This window comes from Camelus dromedarius, chromosome 2, assembly GCF_036321535.1.
Source record: "Camelus dromedarius isolate mCamDro1 chromosome 2, mCamDro1.pat, whole genome shotgun sequence".
Lineage (NCBI taxonomy): Eukaryota > Metazoa > Chordata > Mammalia > Artiodactyla > Camelidae > Camelus > Camelus dromedarius.
The window spans coordinates 117,840,122-117,856,606 of NC_087437.1; the positions used below are offsets into that span (position 1 = coordinate 117,840,122).

A 16,485-nucleotide genomic window follows, 5' to 3' on the forward strand; every position below is an offset into this window, starting at 1 on the left:
TGGAGAGAGGAGCTGAGGAGAAAACCTTCAGTTTCTGCATTTTTAAATTCTACCCATCTCTAAAGATTGTTAGCCCTCTCTTAATCCCCTCAGAACAACAGTGCTGTCCTCCTTTGAGAGACACATCAGCGTGCACCTCCCTCCGCACCTTGTACCACAACCAGCAGGCTCAACGGGCTGCCGTGCTCTCTCCCTTCTCAAAACGTAAGCACTTTCGCTCACGAAGGTAAGGTCCATGGTTTGCTGTACTTACATCCTTCACAGGGTCCTGTATCTATTAGAGCCCAGATACACTCGAGTGGGATAAAAAAAGTTCTATAAATTTAAAATACATAAAAGCAATTGCAAAATATATTCCTTTCATTGGGTAAAGATGGATCAACACTGGTCAATACTGGTCTTCAGATCTTGGGTTTCCTTTATATTTCACCAATATATTATTTTAAAAAATTATCATTTCAACCTTGGATTTAAGTAATGTGATCATTTGTCTTCAGATTCTTGCAGATCAGTTCCTCTAGAGCATAAAATTTAGAAGTTAAAACTATGTATTGGATATGTGCCCAATATATTCCAAGGCAACCTTATTTCAGAACTATAATTTTCCAAGATACGGAAGTATAGCAAATAGGTGGCTTGGTATTTTCATTGTTCTGTTAGAAAGAATGGATTAACCAGAATAAATTCTTAGTAAAATAGAATGGATACAAGTCTTTGTGTAGCTAGCCTTTAAATCTTTTTCTCTCTCACACACACCCCACTGAAATTCACTTTTGAATCCAATCCCCCTAATGAATGACATGGCAGAGATCCTTGACAACCTATCAACAGCATATTTAAAATAAAAAGACGAAGCCTGATCAAAGCCTGTAGTCAGAAACAAACCACCATTTACCCAATAGAAAAGAACATGAATGGAGAAAGATGTAAGTCCTTTGCCGTAAGTTAGACACACCCATTTGCTAGCAAGCAGCGCTCAGTAAAAGTTGGTCCACTTCGTGTCCTTTCTTTGGTGGTTCAGTTACCAAAGTATAAAAATAATTCCACTCTAAGGTGCCCCGTCCTATAAAATGGGTCAGCAACATGGACCCGGAGCAGAGCACTACATGTTTTAGCTCATCGTAGGGATGTGTGTGTGTGTGTGTTGATAAGGAAGTTTCTAGTTTCTTGATTTCATAAGGATCTTAAAAAGAAAACCTATGGACAAGCCAGCTTGCAAATGACAGAAAGCATGAAAAAATAGACATCTGAAAAGAACACAGCTGAGACTGGGTTCTAGGCCTTTCCATAATACAACCAACAGGAGAGAAATGTGGATGCGAAAGGCAGAGAGCCGCTGGTGGGCTGGGGGGCCCAGAGCCCGTGCCCATCTCCCTCAAGTCAGGGGAATCCCAGAGAGAGAAGCACGTGGCTCCCTGCCCCAGATACGAGGGGACAGGCATGCTGTGACAACCAGCTGGACTTCTACCGTCCTCTCCACTCTGCTTTTAGGACAGCAAAATCTCAAACCCCGGCTGCAGCAAACCACATTTTGTTTCTGTTGTGTTGTTTTGAAACAGTGTGTGTGGAGAGCACTGCAGATAGAAGCCCCCAGAGACCTCTTTAGTTAAAACAAAGTGTTCTTCTTCCTTACTTTTCACCGTGAGGTACATGGACTTGCTGACGTCCGCGCCCACATCGTTGCTGACCTTGCAGAGGTAGTAGCCGCTGTCTTCTTCCACGACGTGCTTGATCAGCAAAGACCCGTTGCTGAGGACCTGAATTCGGCCATTCAGGGCGATTGGTTGGAACTGGGGGACCCCAGCACCTGGAACAGAATAAAAGAGGAGTGGTGATGCAAACACCAATATGGGGAGGCAATGAGCTCAGGCCACCTCGGCCAGTAGAGGAAGTGATGGATTCCGAACACACATCATAGAAAACAGGCACCAGATACACCAAGCTTTTTTTTCTTTCCTCCAACGTTGAAATTCTTGTCTAGGGAAAAACACCTTTATTCAAAATGACTGTATTTCAAATTCTGACATAAAGAGTAAGAGACCCTACAGATAGTTTCTACCTAAAAAGCCAGATTTGATGAGTGTTAAGTAGTTCATGAATTATTCACAGAAGTCACAGTAGAATGACTACAGAAGTTGACATCTCTCATGTGACTAAACACATTTTTTGTGTTCCTAGGGACTTAACATGAATGCAAACAAGGAGTGCTTCAGGGACACGGCATCAGAAGACCTCCTGTGATGCACACATCTGAGACAACAAGGAGAATCCCAGCACTGCAGACTTCTCTCCTACGTGTGTCGCTTCCAGCCTAGAAATACGATGCACTGCTGGCATCATTTAATGTCACTGAAACAAATAAGTCAGGTCATTGCACTAAGACAGCACAAACCCAAAACACTACTCTCTTCAGAGTGCTTGCGTTCAAAGAGATAATTGTGCAGATGTGATATGCTATGATCATAGATGTGATGAATGAAGGATATGAAAGACCCATGTGAAACCATTCTGGAAAATCAACTTAGAAATAATAACCCAGGATTAAGGTCTCAGGAGATTTGGGGGAAGATGGTAGTTGGATTAACCTGCTATGTTGCCCGTCCCTCTTCTGGGACTAAGAGGATGCGGTCCAGGCCTTGCAAGGCTGATAGAGCTTCTCTCTTCTCTGACCTGAGTCAGAAGATTTGGGGGTAACACTCATGGGTAAGGACCAATTCCACCTTCCTGGGGAAAGCCCGAAGTGTGGACCGAATGTGTGTTCTAGACAGGAGCTGCTAGTCTCTGTGTCCCCAGAACCTACACAGGAGCTGAACAGGTGGGCAGTCACCTGTTCATGCAGGAAATGTCAGGCTTTGCATCTGGGGAACGAGAGGGGGATGCACTTCCTTCCATTGTCTCCACACCAAACTGACCATTTACCTCTTGGCAACCCTCAGCTCACAGTGGCAGAGACTTGGCCGTGCCTTCCCTCCCTTACTCCTACTTCAGGTATCTGGGCCCCTAAAGAGACAAAGGAAATTAATAATGTATCTAAGGGGACCTTTCACAGGGAACAAGAAGGGCAAGCAGAATCCCTCCAACAGGTGGTTTCTATCAAAACAGAACAACTAGAGAGGATGTATGTGTATCCATGACTGGGACAGCGTGCTGCACACCAGAAACTGACACATTGTAACTGACTGCACTTCAATTAAAACAAAACAAAACAAAAACAAACAAACAAACAAAAATGTATATATAACAGGGTTCCATTTCCACTAAGGATGGAGTAAGACACAAAAGAATAACACTTCCAGGAGGTTTATTGTATCTTGTCTTATGTTTAAGTCTTTGATCCATTTTGAGCTTATTTTTGTGTGTGGTGTAAGGGAGTGTTCTAGCTTCACTGATTTACATGCTGCTGTCCAGTTTTCCCAACACCATTTGCTGAAGAGACTGTCTTTATTCCATTGTATATTCTTGCCTCCTTTGTTGAAGATGAGTTGACCAAAAGTTTGTGGGTTCATTTCTGGACTCTCTATTCTGTTCCATTGGTCTATATGTCTGTTTTGTACCAATACCATGCTGTCTTGATGACTGTAGCTCTGTAGTATTGTCTGAAGTCTGGGAGAGTTATTCCTCCAGCCTCTTTCTTTTTCTTCAGTAATGCTTTGGCAACTCTAGGTCTTTTGTGGTTCTATATAAATTTTATTATGCTTTGTTCTAGTTCTGTGAAATATGTCCTGGCAAGATACAATAAACCTCCTAGAAGAAAATATAGGCAAAACATTATCTGACATACATCTCAAAAATGTTCTCCTAGGGCAGTCTATCCAAGCAATAGAAATAAAAGCAAGAATAACCAAATGGGACCTAAGGAAACTTACAAGCTTCTGCACAGCAAAGGAAACCATAAGTAAAACAAAACGACAACCTACAAAATGGGAGAAAGTTTTTGCAAACAATGAAGCCAATAAAGGCTTGATCTCCAGAATATACAAGCAGCTCATATGGCTTAATAAGAAAGACACAAACAACCAAATCTAAAAATGGGCAGAAGACCTAAACAAGCAATTCTCCAAGGAAGAAATACAAATGATCAATAGGCACATGAAAAAATGCTCAATATCACTAATTATCAGAGAAATGCAAATCAAAACTACAATGAGGTATCACCTCACACCAGCCAGAATGGCCATCATTCAAAAGTCCACAAATGACAAATGCTGGAGAGGCTGTGGAGAAAGAGGAACCCTCCTACACTGCTGGTGGGAATGCAGTTTGGTGCAGCTGCTGTGGAAAACAGTGTGGAGATTCCTCAAAAGACTAGGACTAGACTTACCATGTGACCCAGGAATCCCGCTCCTGGGCATATATCCAGAAGAAACCATACTTCAAAAAGACACCTGCACCCCAATGTTCGTAGAAGCACTATGTACAATAGCCAAGACATGGAAACAGCCTAAATGTCCATCAACAGATGACTGGATAAAGAAGATGGTATATTTATACAATGGAATACTACTCAGCCATAAAAACCGACAATATAACGCCATTTGCAGCAACATGGATATTCCTGGAGAATGTCATTCTAAGTGAGGTAAGCCAGAAAGAGAAAGAAAAATATGATATGAGATCGCTCATATGTGGAATTAAAAAAAAACATAAATACAAAACAGAAACAGACTCATAGACAGAATACAAATTTGTGGTTGTCAAGCGGGCAGGGGGTGGGAAGGGACAGACTGGGATTTCAAAATTTGTAGATACTGACAGGCATATGTAGAATAGAGAAACAAGATTATACTGTATAGCACAGGGAAATATATACAAGATCTTGTGGTAGCTCACAGTGAAAAAAAAATGTGACAATGAATATATGTATGTTCATGTATAACTGAAAAATTGTGCTCTACACTGGAATTTGACACAACATGGTAAAATGACTATAACTCAATAAAAATGTTTTAAAAAAAGAATAACACTTCCATTCTAATAACAAAAAAACTGTTAATCTACAAAATCATACTTTTCTTTGAATGAATCAGAAAGTTGGAGTCACAGGCAAACTACTAGGTAGACCTCATTGCAAAGCATGAAAAACCCTGCAAGGAGATAAGGCACAGGTAAAGAATTTTATCTTTGGCACATGGTGAGAACACAAGGTCCTGGGCATGAAAGCAGGTAAGAAGTAAAGAACTGGAAAAAAGCATAACCTACTTCAGTTTCTACTCTTTACGCACCATGGCCAAAATTCAATAAAATATGACACACACAAAAAAAGTCAGAAAAAAAGAATCAGAGAAGAAATCATCAATAGTTTTGAAAACTTGGTATGGAACTATCAGACAGGGACTTTACAATGACTGTGATTAATACCCATATATAGGTGGGGGATTCAGAAAGAATATTAAAAAATACATGAAAGAGATAAATAAAATGTCAAAAATAACAAACACAATATTAAGTCTAAAGAATTCCTTAAGCTAATCAGTAGATTGGACATGGCAGAGAACATAACTTGAAGCTAAGTCAATAGAAATTATCCAGATTAAAACAAAAAGTGCAAAAGAGTGAAAAATAAAGAATAGATTATCCTAGAGCTCTAGCACAATATCAAATGTTCTAACATTGAGCAATTACAGCCTAAAAAGAGAAGCAAAAAAGATAGGAGTCGAAGAAATAATATGTGAAATATGGAAGTCTCTAATACCACCATCAATCAATTTGACTTCACTGACATTTACAGAGCTCTGCACCCTGCATTAGCAGAATGCATACTGGCTGGGAGTACACGTGGAACTGCTATCCAAAGAGACAAGACTGTGGGCCATAATACAACATGCTGTAAGATAAAATAATACAAATTATATTCTAAGTCCAGAGGAAAACTGAAATTGCAATCAATAGCAGAACTATACCCGGGAAAACCTCAAATATTTGAACATTAAATAATATACATCTAAATAACTCATGAGTCCAAGAATAAATCATGAATAAGTAGAAATATATATATTTAGAGTTGAATAAGAATGTGAAAACAACATATCAGAATGTGTGGGATGCAGTTAAAAGCAACACGTAGATGAAAGTTTGTAGCATTAAACATTTGTATTGGAAAAGGAAAAAATCACAAATCAATGATTAAAGCATTCACCTTAAGAGGCTACTATAAGAAGAGCAAATAAAACCCAAAGAAGGGGTAAGTAAGAAAATAATGAGGAAAACTGAAATCAATGAAATAAAAAACAGAAAAACTATAGAGAAAATAAATAAAACCAAAAGCCAGTTCTTTGGGGGAAAAAAGTAGATAAGCCTCTAGTTGGACTGATCAAGAAAAAAGAAGGCACAAGTTACAAATAACTATAATGAAAGAGGCCATCACTGTAGACACTACTTGAATTAAAAGGATAATAGAAAAAAATATTAGGAATAACTTTGTGCCAATAAATTTGAAAACTTACATTAAATAGATAAATTTCTGGAAAGATACAAATTCTCAAAGATCACTCAAGAAAAATTAGATAACCTTAATAATCCTCTATCTATAAATAAATTTAATTTTTAGTCAATAACCATCCACAAAGAACATTCAGAGCCCAGACAGCTTCATTAGTGAATACTATCTAACACTTAAAGAAAAACATTATCAATTTTACACAAAGTCTTTCAAAAAATACAAGACGAGGGAATACTTTATCACTGATTTTACGAGGTCAGTATCATTTTGATACCAAAATCAAAGACCTTAAAACTCTAGACCAATATCCCTAATGAACACAGACGTAGAGATCCTTAACCAAACATTAGGATTTATCAGCAATAATATGTCATCAAGAGAGAATTACTCTATGAATGCAAGGTTGGTTTAAATTCAAAAATTAGTCAGTGAAATTCATCATAACAACAAAGAGAAAAAGAAGCACAATATAATTACTTGAATAGATAAAAAGAAAAAAGAAAAAATATTTTATAGAATGAAACATCCTGATAAAATCTCATAGTAAACTAGTCACAGAATGGAATAACTTGGCAAAAGGTTTCAAAAGACTCACAGCTAACATTATACTTAATTGTAAAAAAAAAGAAATTATTTTCCATCAGAGATCAAGAAAGAGATAAGGATGTCTGGTCTTGCTCTGTTTATTCAACATTGTTCTAAAGAATCTAGCAAGAGCAATAAAAAAAGAAAATGAAATAAAATACATATGATTTAGAAAAGAAGACTATAACTGTCTTCATTCACAGATGATATATTTACTTGGATAATCAAAGAGTCTACAAAAATGTTGCTGTAAGTGCTTTTAGTAAAATCACAGGATACATCAAAATACAAAATTCAAAAATAATTTTATTTTATATATTAGTAACAAGCAATTGGAAATTGAAATAAAAAATAAATTTGCATTAAAACATTAAATATTTAGAGACAAATTTAACAAGTCTGGCCTACTGAAAACTATAAAAGTTACTGATAATTACGGAAGACCTAAATACATATTTATGGAGCACTAAACCATGTTCATGGAAAAAGTTCTCAATATTTTCAGACAGTGATTGAAAATTTTTTTCTATAAAGGCCAAGTAATAGGTATTTTATGGTTTGCACGCCATATGGTTTGTCACAAGTACTTATTTCTGCCACTGAAGCATGAAAGTAGCTAGAGAAAATACATAAACAAAATCAGCATGATTGTGGTCCAATAACATTTATTTACAAAAGCAGGTTTTGGGCAGAATTTGACTTGTTGGCTGACATCTGATACAATGGTATGTGAAAAGCATAGATGTAATATAATTGTAAAGTTGGAAGTGGGGATATACTAACAATACTCACATATTTGGATTAGTTCTTTATCTCCTACCTAATGTATGAAATACAACACCATTCTAAGTAGAAAAAAATTTAATTCACCTTATTTGTAAAGAATTCAAAATCATGGATGAAAAAGTCTTTAAAATATAATAATATTTTAAAATAATTTCAATACGTTGCTTTCCTCAGTATCAGCTACTGAATATTTTACAAAGTGAGACAAAACGAACAAAATCATTCTTATCCCTGTATCTGTTCATTCCTTGGGAAAAGTTAAAAAGTTGTCAAAATGTATAAAATGTGAAATTACAAGAGAAACATGTATAATATAGATCATTTAAAACTTAATTCATATGAAAATTCACGGAAGATTTAAACAAGTATTTGATGAATAATGAACATATCAGTAAATGTGTGACTGATTTTGGAAAATAATGAAAGCTATCTACTAGTTTACCTATTGGGGTTTTAAAACATGAGAATTTCAGATTAGGAAACTGTGAATTTTTTTCTCAAAAATTTAAACAGTGAAACAAGTAGCTGCCCTCTTTTCTCCTCAAGATTCCATTATTCTGGGGGATTAAAGCATTCCTAATCTTTTATAAGCCCATATAAAATTGTGGTTTGTCTTTACCAAATGGTATTTATTGTCCAATTATTAAGCACCTACTCTGTGGTGGATCTTGGGCAAGTAGCTATGGTTACAAAAGTTTGTGGCCTCTTTCTAAATCTCTCTCTCTGAGGTCAGAACTCACTCTGCAGAAATGTGAGCTGCCATATTGTGAGTGCCCTAATGGAGAGGCTTCCAAAAGGGACTCCCTCAACCTACCATCTGTGAGAAACTGAGTTCTGCCAGCAACCACATGAGTGGGTTGGAAGATCTTCCCCAGTTGAGCCTTGATATGACTGTATCCCTGGCCAACAATCTGACTGGTAATTTGTTACACAGCAATTACATTGTGAGAAACTAGGTAATTAGGTAACCTTTATTTCCTTTACTTCCACCTGTAAAATGGAGGTAACAGAATCTCCTTCATAGGGTGGTGTATGCATTTATATTTAAACTAGGGTATGGCATATAGAAATCCCACATGATTGTTGTTTGTTTTTTCTAATTTCTGCTTCTAATTATTTAATCATTTTATGAGTAGTTGACTTTATGTCTTTCCCACTCCACAAGACTAAGGATCATGTTGAAATGAACCTCTCCACTTACCAATCAACATCAATAGAGAGAAAGATATAATGGTAGCCATTCTCTTGGGTTAATCCTTGAAGTGGAATTTTGTACATTTAAGTGTTAAAATATACTGCTAAGTTGCTTAGTAAAAAGTAGGAGCAATTTTATTTCCACTGGTGCTGGCTAAGGTTAATTATTTTCCTCACACATATACACTATTAATCTTCTTGATCTTCATCAATACAGCATATATCTCATCAGTTTACATGATTTTACTAATTTTGGGGTTGCGTTTGCTTACAGATAAGTTTAAGCATCTTGTCATGAATGTATCAGTAGTTTGTACTTGCTCTTTGGTGAACACTCTATCTTCTTTGCTCATGTATCTTTTTGTCTTTTTTTCTTTCATTTGTCAAAGCACTTTGGGTCCTAAAAAGTGCTCCTATATTCCTATTTAACAAAACTTAATTTTTATACTTGTTGTTTTAATTAAGATTGGATGTTGAATATTATTAATACCTTTTTATCATCTATTGAGATGATCGTATGTTTTTCTCCTATAAAATTTATTGTATCTTTTAAGGATTTGATTTCACAAATTATAAAATGCCTTCTTATGGATAATATGTTCTTTAGGGTAAGGATAAAGAATATTATTGGAACTTAAAAATCAAAGAAAAAATCTTTAATTTTTATTTAAGTGCTTAAATTTGGTCATTTGAAAATCTATAAAGGCTGTTGATGGTTTCTTCAAGTTACTGCAAATTTGAAGCGAGATCTAGTTTAGTACACACAACCTGAAAATTCAGCCAAATGTAGAATTAAAAAATACATCTACAGTACAGCAAACCAGAACATCTGAAAACACTATGAGAGTTACTAATTATGTAAAACCGTGTTACAATCCTGAAAATCTAATGAAATACTGATAGAATGTGAGAAAGTTATAGGATTATACATGTCAAAACCATAAATGTTTCCTTTTCCTCAAAGAATTTTCACCAGAAAAATACTTATAATAGTTGACATATTCATACTAAAGAATTACAATATAAAATTTAGCTACCTTGCTAACCTTTCTGAATTAAATAGCTGAAAAGGATTATCTAATAATTCCTATCTGGACCAAGGGAAGCCTCTGCATTACTAAAAGGTCCTCATGGAGACAGATAAAGCACAAATGCAATTGAAAACAATTAAATTTTTTTTTAATCTGAAAATGAACCTAACTTGAAGGGTTCCACGATTTATAAATGCGATCACTCTTGCTAACAGAACAACGGTGAACCAGTTCATCCACCCTAAGGACAACAGTCCCAAGGTCAGTACTGGTTAATTTGAGGGAAGTGGACCTGACCATGGTTTGACAGAATTCTTGGTCATCTATTTTAGATTCATCATTATTGTACCGAGCAATATTTAACACAGTGCATGCTATATTTCAAAACTTTACAATCTTGTTAGCAGAAGGTAAGCACTCTGGGTAATTAGCTGGAAGACAGATGTATAGCAACCAGAAGTCATTAATTAAAAAGCTGTCAGTTTTCTGAGGATAGCTGGGGTCAAGTGGGGACAATTTTAATGCTCCATTTCATGAAAAAGAAACATTCAGGCATTAGGTGAGGCACACACTGACTTACTGGGTATGTTAATACAGTGGGACCTTTCTTATTTATTGGAAAAATACGCCCAGCAGTGTTCTCAAGGACTTAGTGGGTGGGAAGAGCAGAAAAAGGATTGCTTCCTGTCACCAAGTGAGCCTGCTTTGAAGGAGCCGCAAATACAGTCATTGGTCCATCTTTTCTTACATTCTGAAGTCTTGGCTGGTCTGCAGTGAGAACACTTGACTAAGAGCCAGAAGAGCTGGGTCCTAATGCTGTCTCTGAAACTTATGAATTGTGCCCTTGAGCAAGGGGCCGATTCTCACGGTATTGTTAATTTTATCACATATGAAACGGGAAGAAGACTCCATTTACAGAGTATACAGATCGTTCACACGAAAGGAAGCAAGGCTGCATGAAGGTAAGTGAGTGTCCATGCCCACATGCTGGGACCAGAAGAAGGTGGTCCATGAGCACATGCAGAGTCCCCCAGCAGGGTGGACGAAGATCGATTTGGAGTAGAATATAATAGGAGAGAGGAGATCACTTTTATGCTCCTGGGGTTGCACACAAATGCTAAGGCTGGAAGCGACTCCTTCTCCTCACCAAGGAATCAAATCACAGTCCCTTTCGTCCTTATGGAGAGGGTGCCGTTGTCCTGAGGAATGAGTTTGTTTCCTTGTTCAGGGAGAGGGCGCTCCTTCTCTGAGAACAGCTGGCGGGTTGAAGGGAGTGAGTAGGTACAAAGACAGAAGTGGGGTGGGACAAGGAGAGAGCAGGTGCCCATAGCAACAGCAGACGCACCTCTTTCAGGCATAGCAGCTGGGAACGGAACCTTGATCTGTGATAGATGACTGGGTTCTGGGGGTCCTGTTCCAGAGAAGAACCCTGAAGTGGACAGAGGCACAGTACTGAAGCACGGGTCCAGTTCCAGGCTGGGGGGCTATTCCCAAGACCAAAGAAAGAAGCTTCCACGTGGTACAAAATGCGCCTGTCATGTTTTGTATGTCTGCATCTTCGCATTAGACATTGTCTGCCGATCCTTAGCACTACTGCTGTCCTTCTAAACTCTTCTCTAATTTACAGCGACGGGAAGCCTGAGGAAAACATTTCCCCAGCTGATTGCGTCCCCAGGTTCTGGTTTGTATTTCATCAGTAAGAGGCACTTGAATATGATTTGGAAGATGCCAGGAAGGAGAAATCACCTTCTCCTTTAGAAGCAGTGAGTTGACGTGTGGGCAAGATGCCAAACATCCAAGTCCCGGAGAACAAACCACTGCTTTAGTTCTCTGGGCGGCTGTAGCCACAGATGGGAGGGGCTTCTTGTGGTTCCCACATTTCTCAAATTCCTTAAAGGTAGCTGGATTCCTCCCATCTGTCTACAAATTTGCACGCATCTAATTCCCCGTACTCAATTTCTTCTTAATAAAACACCACACCCTAACTGGGACAGCGTCAAGGTTATTTCTTTTGTACATCTGTATGTTATTGTGTTCACTGTGTAATTCTTTCTTTCTTTAATTTCTTCCTGTCTGTCCCGAAGAATCCTATCCAATGAAAACAAATGAATTCAGGTGGCCTAGATTAGGGCCTGCCCAGAGGTTGTTAGAACTTGGTGGTCCACTAGTTTATCACACCAGTTTCATGACTTCAACTCTGTACCTAACCTGTAAGGATCCTTATTTATCATCAGGATGGAATATTTGTTCCTCGTTCACTTATCAGAAAGTAGAACCATGAACTGACACAAATCAGCACTTACTGATGGGACAAGTGATGCTGGAGGCAGCTTAAGCGGCTGGACTTGGCTGGTGCCACCTGGGCTTTGCACTGGGACTGTGGGCAGTGAGGCACCCCTGCAGCTATGTCTACCATACCGAGTCCTCAGCCACCTGAAGCAAGAGCTCCCCAAACATCTGTCCTCGGTGGGGCTGTCTCTAACCACAAGAGGACTGCTAGAAAGTTCCTGGGGAAAGACGAGAAAGGAGAAAGACAGAGGAGTGGAGAAAAAAGAAGGGAAGGGAAGGCAAGATGGACCCTGGGGCCCAGCATCCTGGTGACTCTACCAAGGCTCGGGTAACTGCAGCTTCCTTGGGTGGGAGTAGGGGTCGGTCTAAGATGGTCTCAGAGTAGCTCCCAGAGCCACAAAGACTCCACTTATTTTGGCAGAGAGAATGGCTGAAGTTTTCTATCCCCAGTGAGTTTTATTCTATCATCACAGGAAGAAAATAAAACAATATGTTGAACACCTATCGTCTCTGTTCTGCTCACCGTCCTTTTCCAAGAGCTCATTGTTGCTCAGTGAGACCCACTGTTCCCACTTGGCGACGAGACAAGCAGAGCTGCTTTGTGGTACCTGCGGAGTCATGTTTGACTTCGAAGTTGGGTTTATTTTCACCACTAATGTCACAGGTGTGCTACAGCTAAGAGCAGGAAGGGCACAGGGAGAGGGGTGAGAGAAACAGGCAGGAAAGGGGGAGTCCCATCCCACTGCAGCCCTCTGTATGTGTTAGAAGAGTGGAAGAAAAAAAGGACTCCGCAAATTAAGAACAACTTCACCTTTGCCCGTAAAAGAAAGAGACACAGACAGCTGCAGAGTCAATAAACACTGGCTGTGGATGTAACACCTTTCCACACAGAAAACCAAAGAGGATCAACGAAAACTGTAGGCAGAAGCTTACAAATACTCACTACCACAGACCAAAGTAAAAAAGCAATAGAATTACAGTGGACATAAAAAACATCTGAGTAAATGGACTCTCCATGATACTGTCTGGGAGGCTCAACAGGTGAGTGATGCTGCTGTTCTCCATGGCAACCTTTAAGTTTATTACCATCTGCTGAGCTTTCCAGAATATTATCTTTCAGTTTGATAAAATTTGCCTAACATTTATCTAGAGGAAACACACAAACAAAAATTCATGTGAGAAATCTAGGACATTAAAAAAAAACTTTAGGGGAGGTGGTAACTAGGTTTATTTATTTACTTATTTTAATGGAGGCACTGGGGATTGAACCCAGGACCTCATGCATGTTGACCAGGCACTCTACCACTGAGCTATACCCTCCCCTCCAGGACGTTTTTGAAAAAGAAAAATAATGAGGGGAGGATTGTTGTATGAGATATTAAAACACATTAGGAAGAGACAGACCTCTAATATGCATGGTCCTGGGGCAAGAAAGATGGGTCACTGCAACAGAGAGAGGGATTCAAAAACAGACTTCAGCAGATGCTTGTTTTTTCATAGACTATAAAGGAATTCAAGTTAGCGGGGAAAGGTTGGGCTACTCAATACACGGTTTTAGGACAATTGGCTGACCATGTGAGCCGGTGATGACGACAATAATGATGGTAACAGATAATGTGTACTGACTAACTGCTGTGTGCCAGGCACCATGATAAATGTTTTCCATGAATCATCTTATTAAGTCATCACATTAATCCCCTTATTTTATTTGCTTCCCATAGAAGGAAGCTGTGGTTCATGCAGTAATTTTCCTGTAGTAACCCAGAAAGATGGTGTATGTCTGGGGTTTGAACTCAGCTCACTTTAAGTGATGATTTCTACTACCTCTCCTTTATTTTTCTGAAATAAAGTCCAAATTTAATAAAGCTTGGTATATAAACAATAGGATTTAAGTTTAAAGGGTTTAAAGGTGGCAGCATAAAATCAGCATTTCTTTTCTTCCTGGAAACCATACAAAAGCAAATGGGAGAAACAGGAATAGAAAATACAAACTCTTTTATTTTTTTTGCATGAAATTAGAAAATGGCTAAAACTCAACCACAAAATAGTTAACTGGGCAACCAACAGTGTACACTGAGTAGAGGTACAAGCAGAAAGACAAGGAGAGATGGACCATGGCTGGAACTCTGAGCAAACATCAGCAGAGTATGCACTGTACAAGTTGGGGGCACATCAGAGAGACAAAATGGACATCAGTGACCACAGTGCGCCCGGGCTGGGTGGGGCAGGAGCCTCCTTGGACCTAGTGTGGTCTTAGAACCAGTGAAGGAGGGCTCAGTGAGGCACCAGGCATTTTCACAAAGCAATTTCTTTCTGAGGATATGTATTTTCTCCATGTGAACACTAAAGAGGAAGCTAGCAAGGAGCAAATGAGCAAAGACACCACAGAAGAAAATGGAAGAATAAAACAGGGAGAGGAATCAGATTACAAACTCTCATCCGAAAAATGTCATGATTTAGACAATAACTGTGAATTAAACAGCCACATGTCTATGAAGCGAGAACTTGAGAAAGAATGGTGAGCTGGCAGAACTAGAGAAAGAAGGGGAAAAATAAAATCACAAAAATGAGGGCAAAACTGGAGAGAGCACAAAGGAGAACAGATTTTGTGGGGGGAGAAACAGAGAATAAACATAAAAAAATTAAAAATGGAAATTAAATAAGTTAAAAAATCAGAGAGAAAATGACAGCTCTGGAGGACAGGTCAAGGGAATCTAATGCCACCATAATTGGAGACACTGAAAACAAAATGCAAACATTGACAAGAAGAAATATTTAAAGATATGATTCAAGAAAAATTTTCTTACATGCAAGGTGATTTGAATCTGCATATGAAATAGGCATGCCACAACTGTGGGAAAATTGACCCCAAATGAATAACATCAAGGAACAGACTATAAATTTACTGGACTTCAAAGTCAGCTCTTTGGTGTATTCAGGGGAAAAAAAATAAAGTTCTTTCTAAGAGAAAATCAGGCAGCCTCCATTCTCTCCCTGGAAGTAATGCAAGCTACTAACCTCCTTCCAACTAAACTGACTAAAGTGCAAAAAGGCAGGAATCAATATGAACAAAGAACCTGGGATATTCCTCACTGGAAAATGACAGCTGAAGGATGAGTGTTGAACACAGATCAATCTGACATGGAACTGAGGTGATGCTAATGTGGGCCATATGGTGGCAGAGCAGAATGTAGAAGGGATAAGCCCTGACCACGGAGAAAGTGTTCATCAATAAAAAAATAATTAGGGTATTTGAAAATGTATCATTGCTTAGAATACTGGGAATTGGGCTGTGTCTACAGAGAGAGAGGCCCAAACTCCTGATGTTGACCCCAGGCTGAAATGACACCTCCACCCCCTCTCAAAGACCCGGACTTCATATTTAGCTCCTCCCTTTCTCTCAAACATCCAGTCCATCAGCCAGATAGATTCAGAAACCAACTGCCCCTTCTTGACTGCTGGTTCGCCCAAGCCACATCACAGCAAAGGCCTCCTAACAGGTCTCCAGCTGCAAATCCCTCCCTCCATACAGTCTGCTTTCAACAGCAGGGCCAACTGGATCCTATTAAAACACTGCTCGAGATTTTCAAATATTAACTACTATATATAAAAATAGATTTAAAAAAACCCAATTTCTTCTGGAAAGGACATGGAAATGTATTCAATGTCTTGTAATAACCTTTAATGAAAAAGAATATGAAAGTGAATATATGTGTATATATATATATGCATGACTGGGACATTATGCTGTACACTAAAAATTGACACTGTAACTGCCTATAGTTCAATTAAAAAAATGCTATGCAGAGCACACAGCTTCCCTTCATTACTCCAGTAGCCTCCTAAGTTGTGGTTTCCACTCCGTAGAGGAGGAGAGGAGAACATCACTGTCACGACTGATTCTAATCCCCACTGCCTGCACTCCCCCCACCCCCACACCCCCAGGCAAAGCTACATCTTTAAAATGACTGATGAGGAATCTGACCTGCTGGGACCTCTAGAACCTCCTTTTACTCACTCTGCAGTGAGTGAGCAGGACCCCACTCCAATGTCTTCCTTAGTGTGTCTGAAACATTCCAGGTATAGACCCACTTCTGTCCCTGGCTGTGGTCACCTGACCTTCAGTGCTCCCTCAGATATTCACTTGGCTCATCTCCCATT

The 16,485-nt window shown here is 38.8% G+C and overlaps 1 protein-coding gene across 1 annotated transcript in view; it reads right to left on the reverse strand.

Annotated features, from left to right (window-relative positions):
• Positions 1-16,485, reverse strand: part of DSCAM (DS cell adhesion molecule) — a 664,041-nt gene that overhangs the window by 187,172 nt on the left and 460,384 nt on the right. Inside the window, exon 12 of the mRNA XM_064477198.1 lies at positions 1,634-1,807. Within this exon, the coding sequence (XP_064333268.1) occupies positions 1,634-1,807 (174 nt within the window). The remainder of the gene's footprint in view (positions 1-1,633; positions 1,808-16,485) is intronic.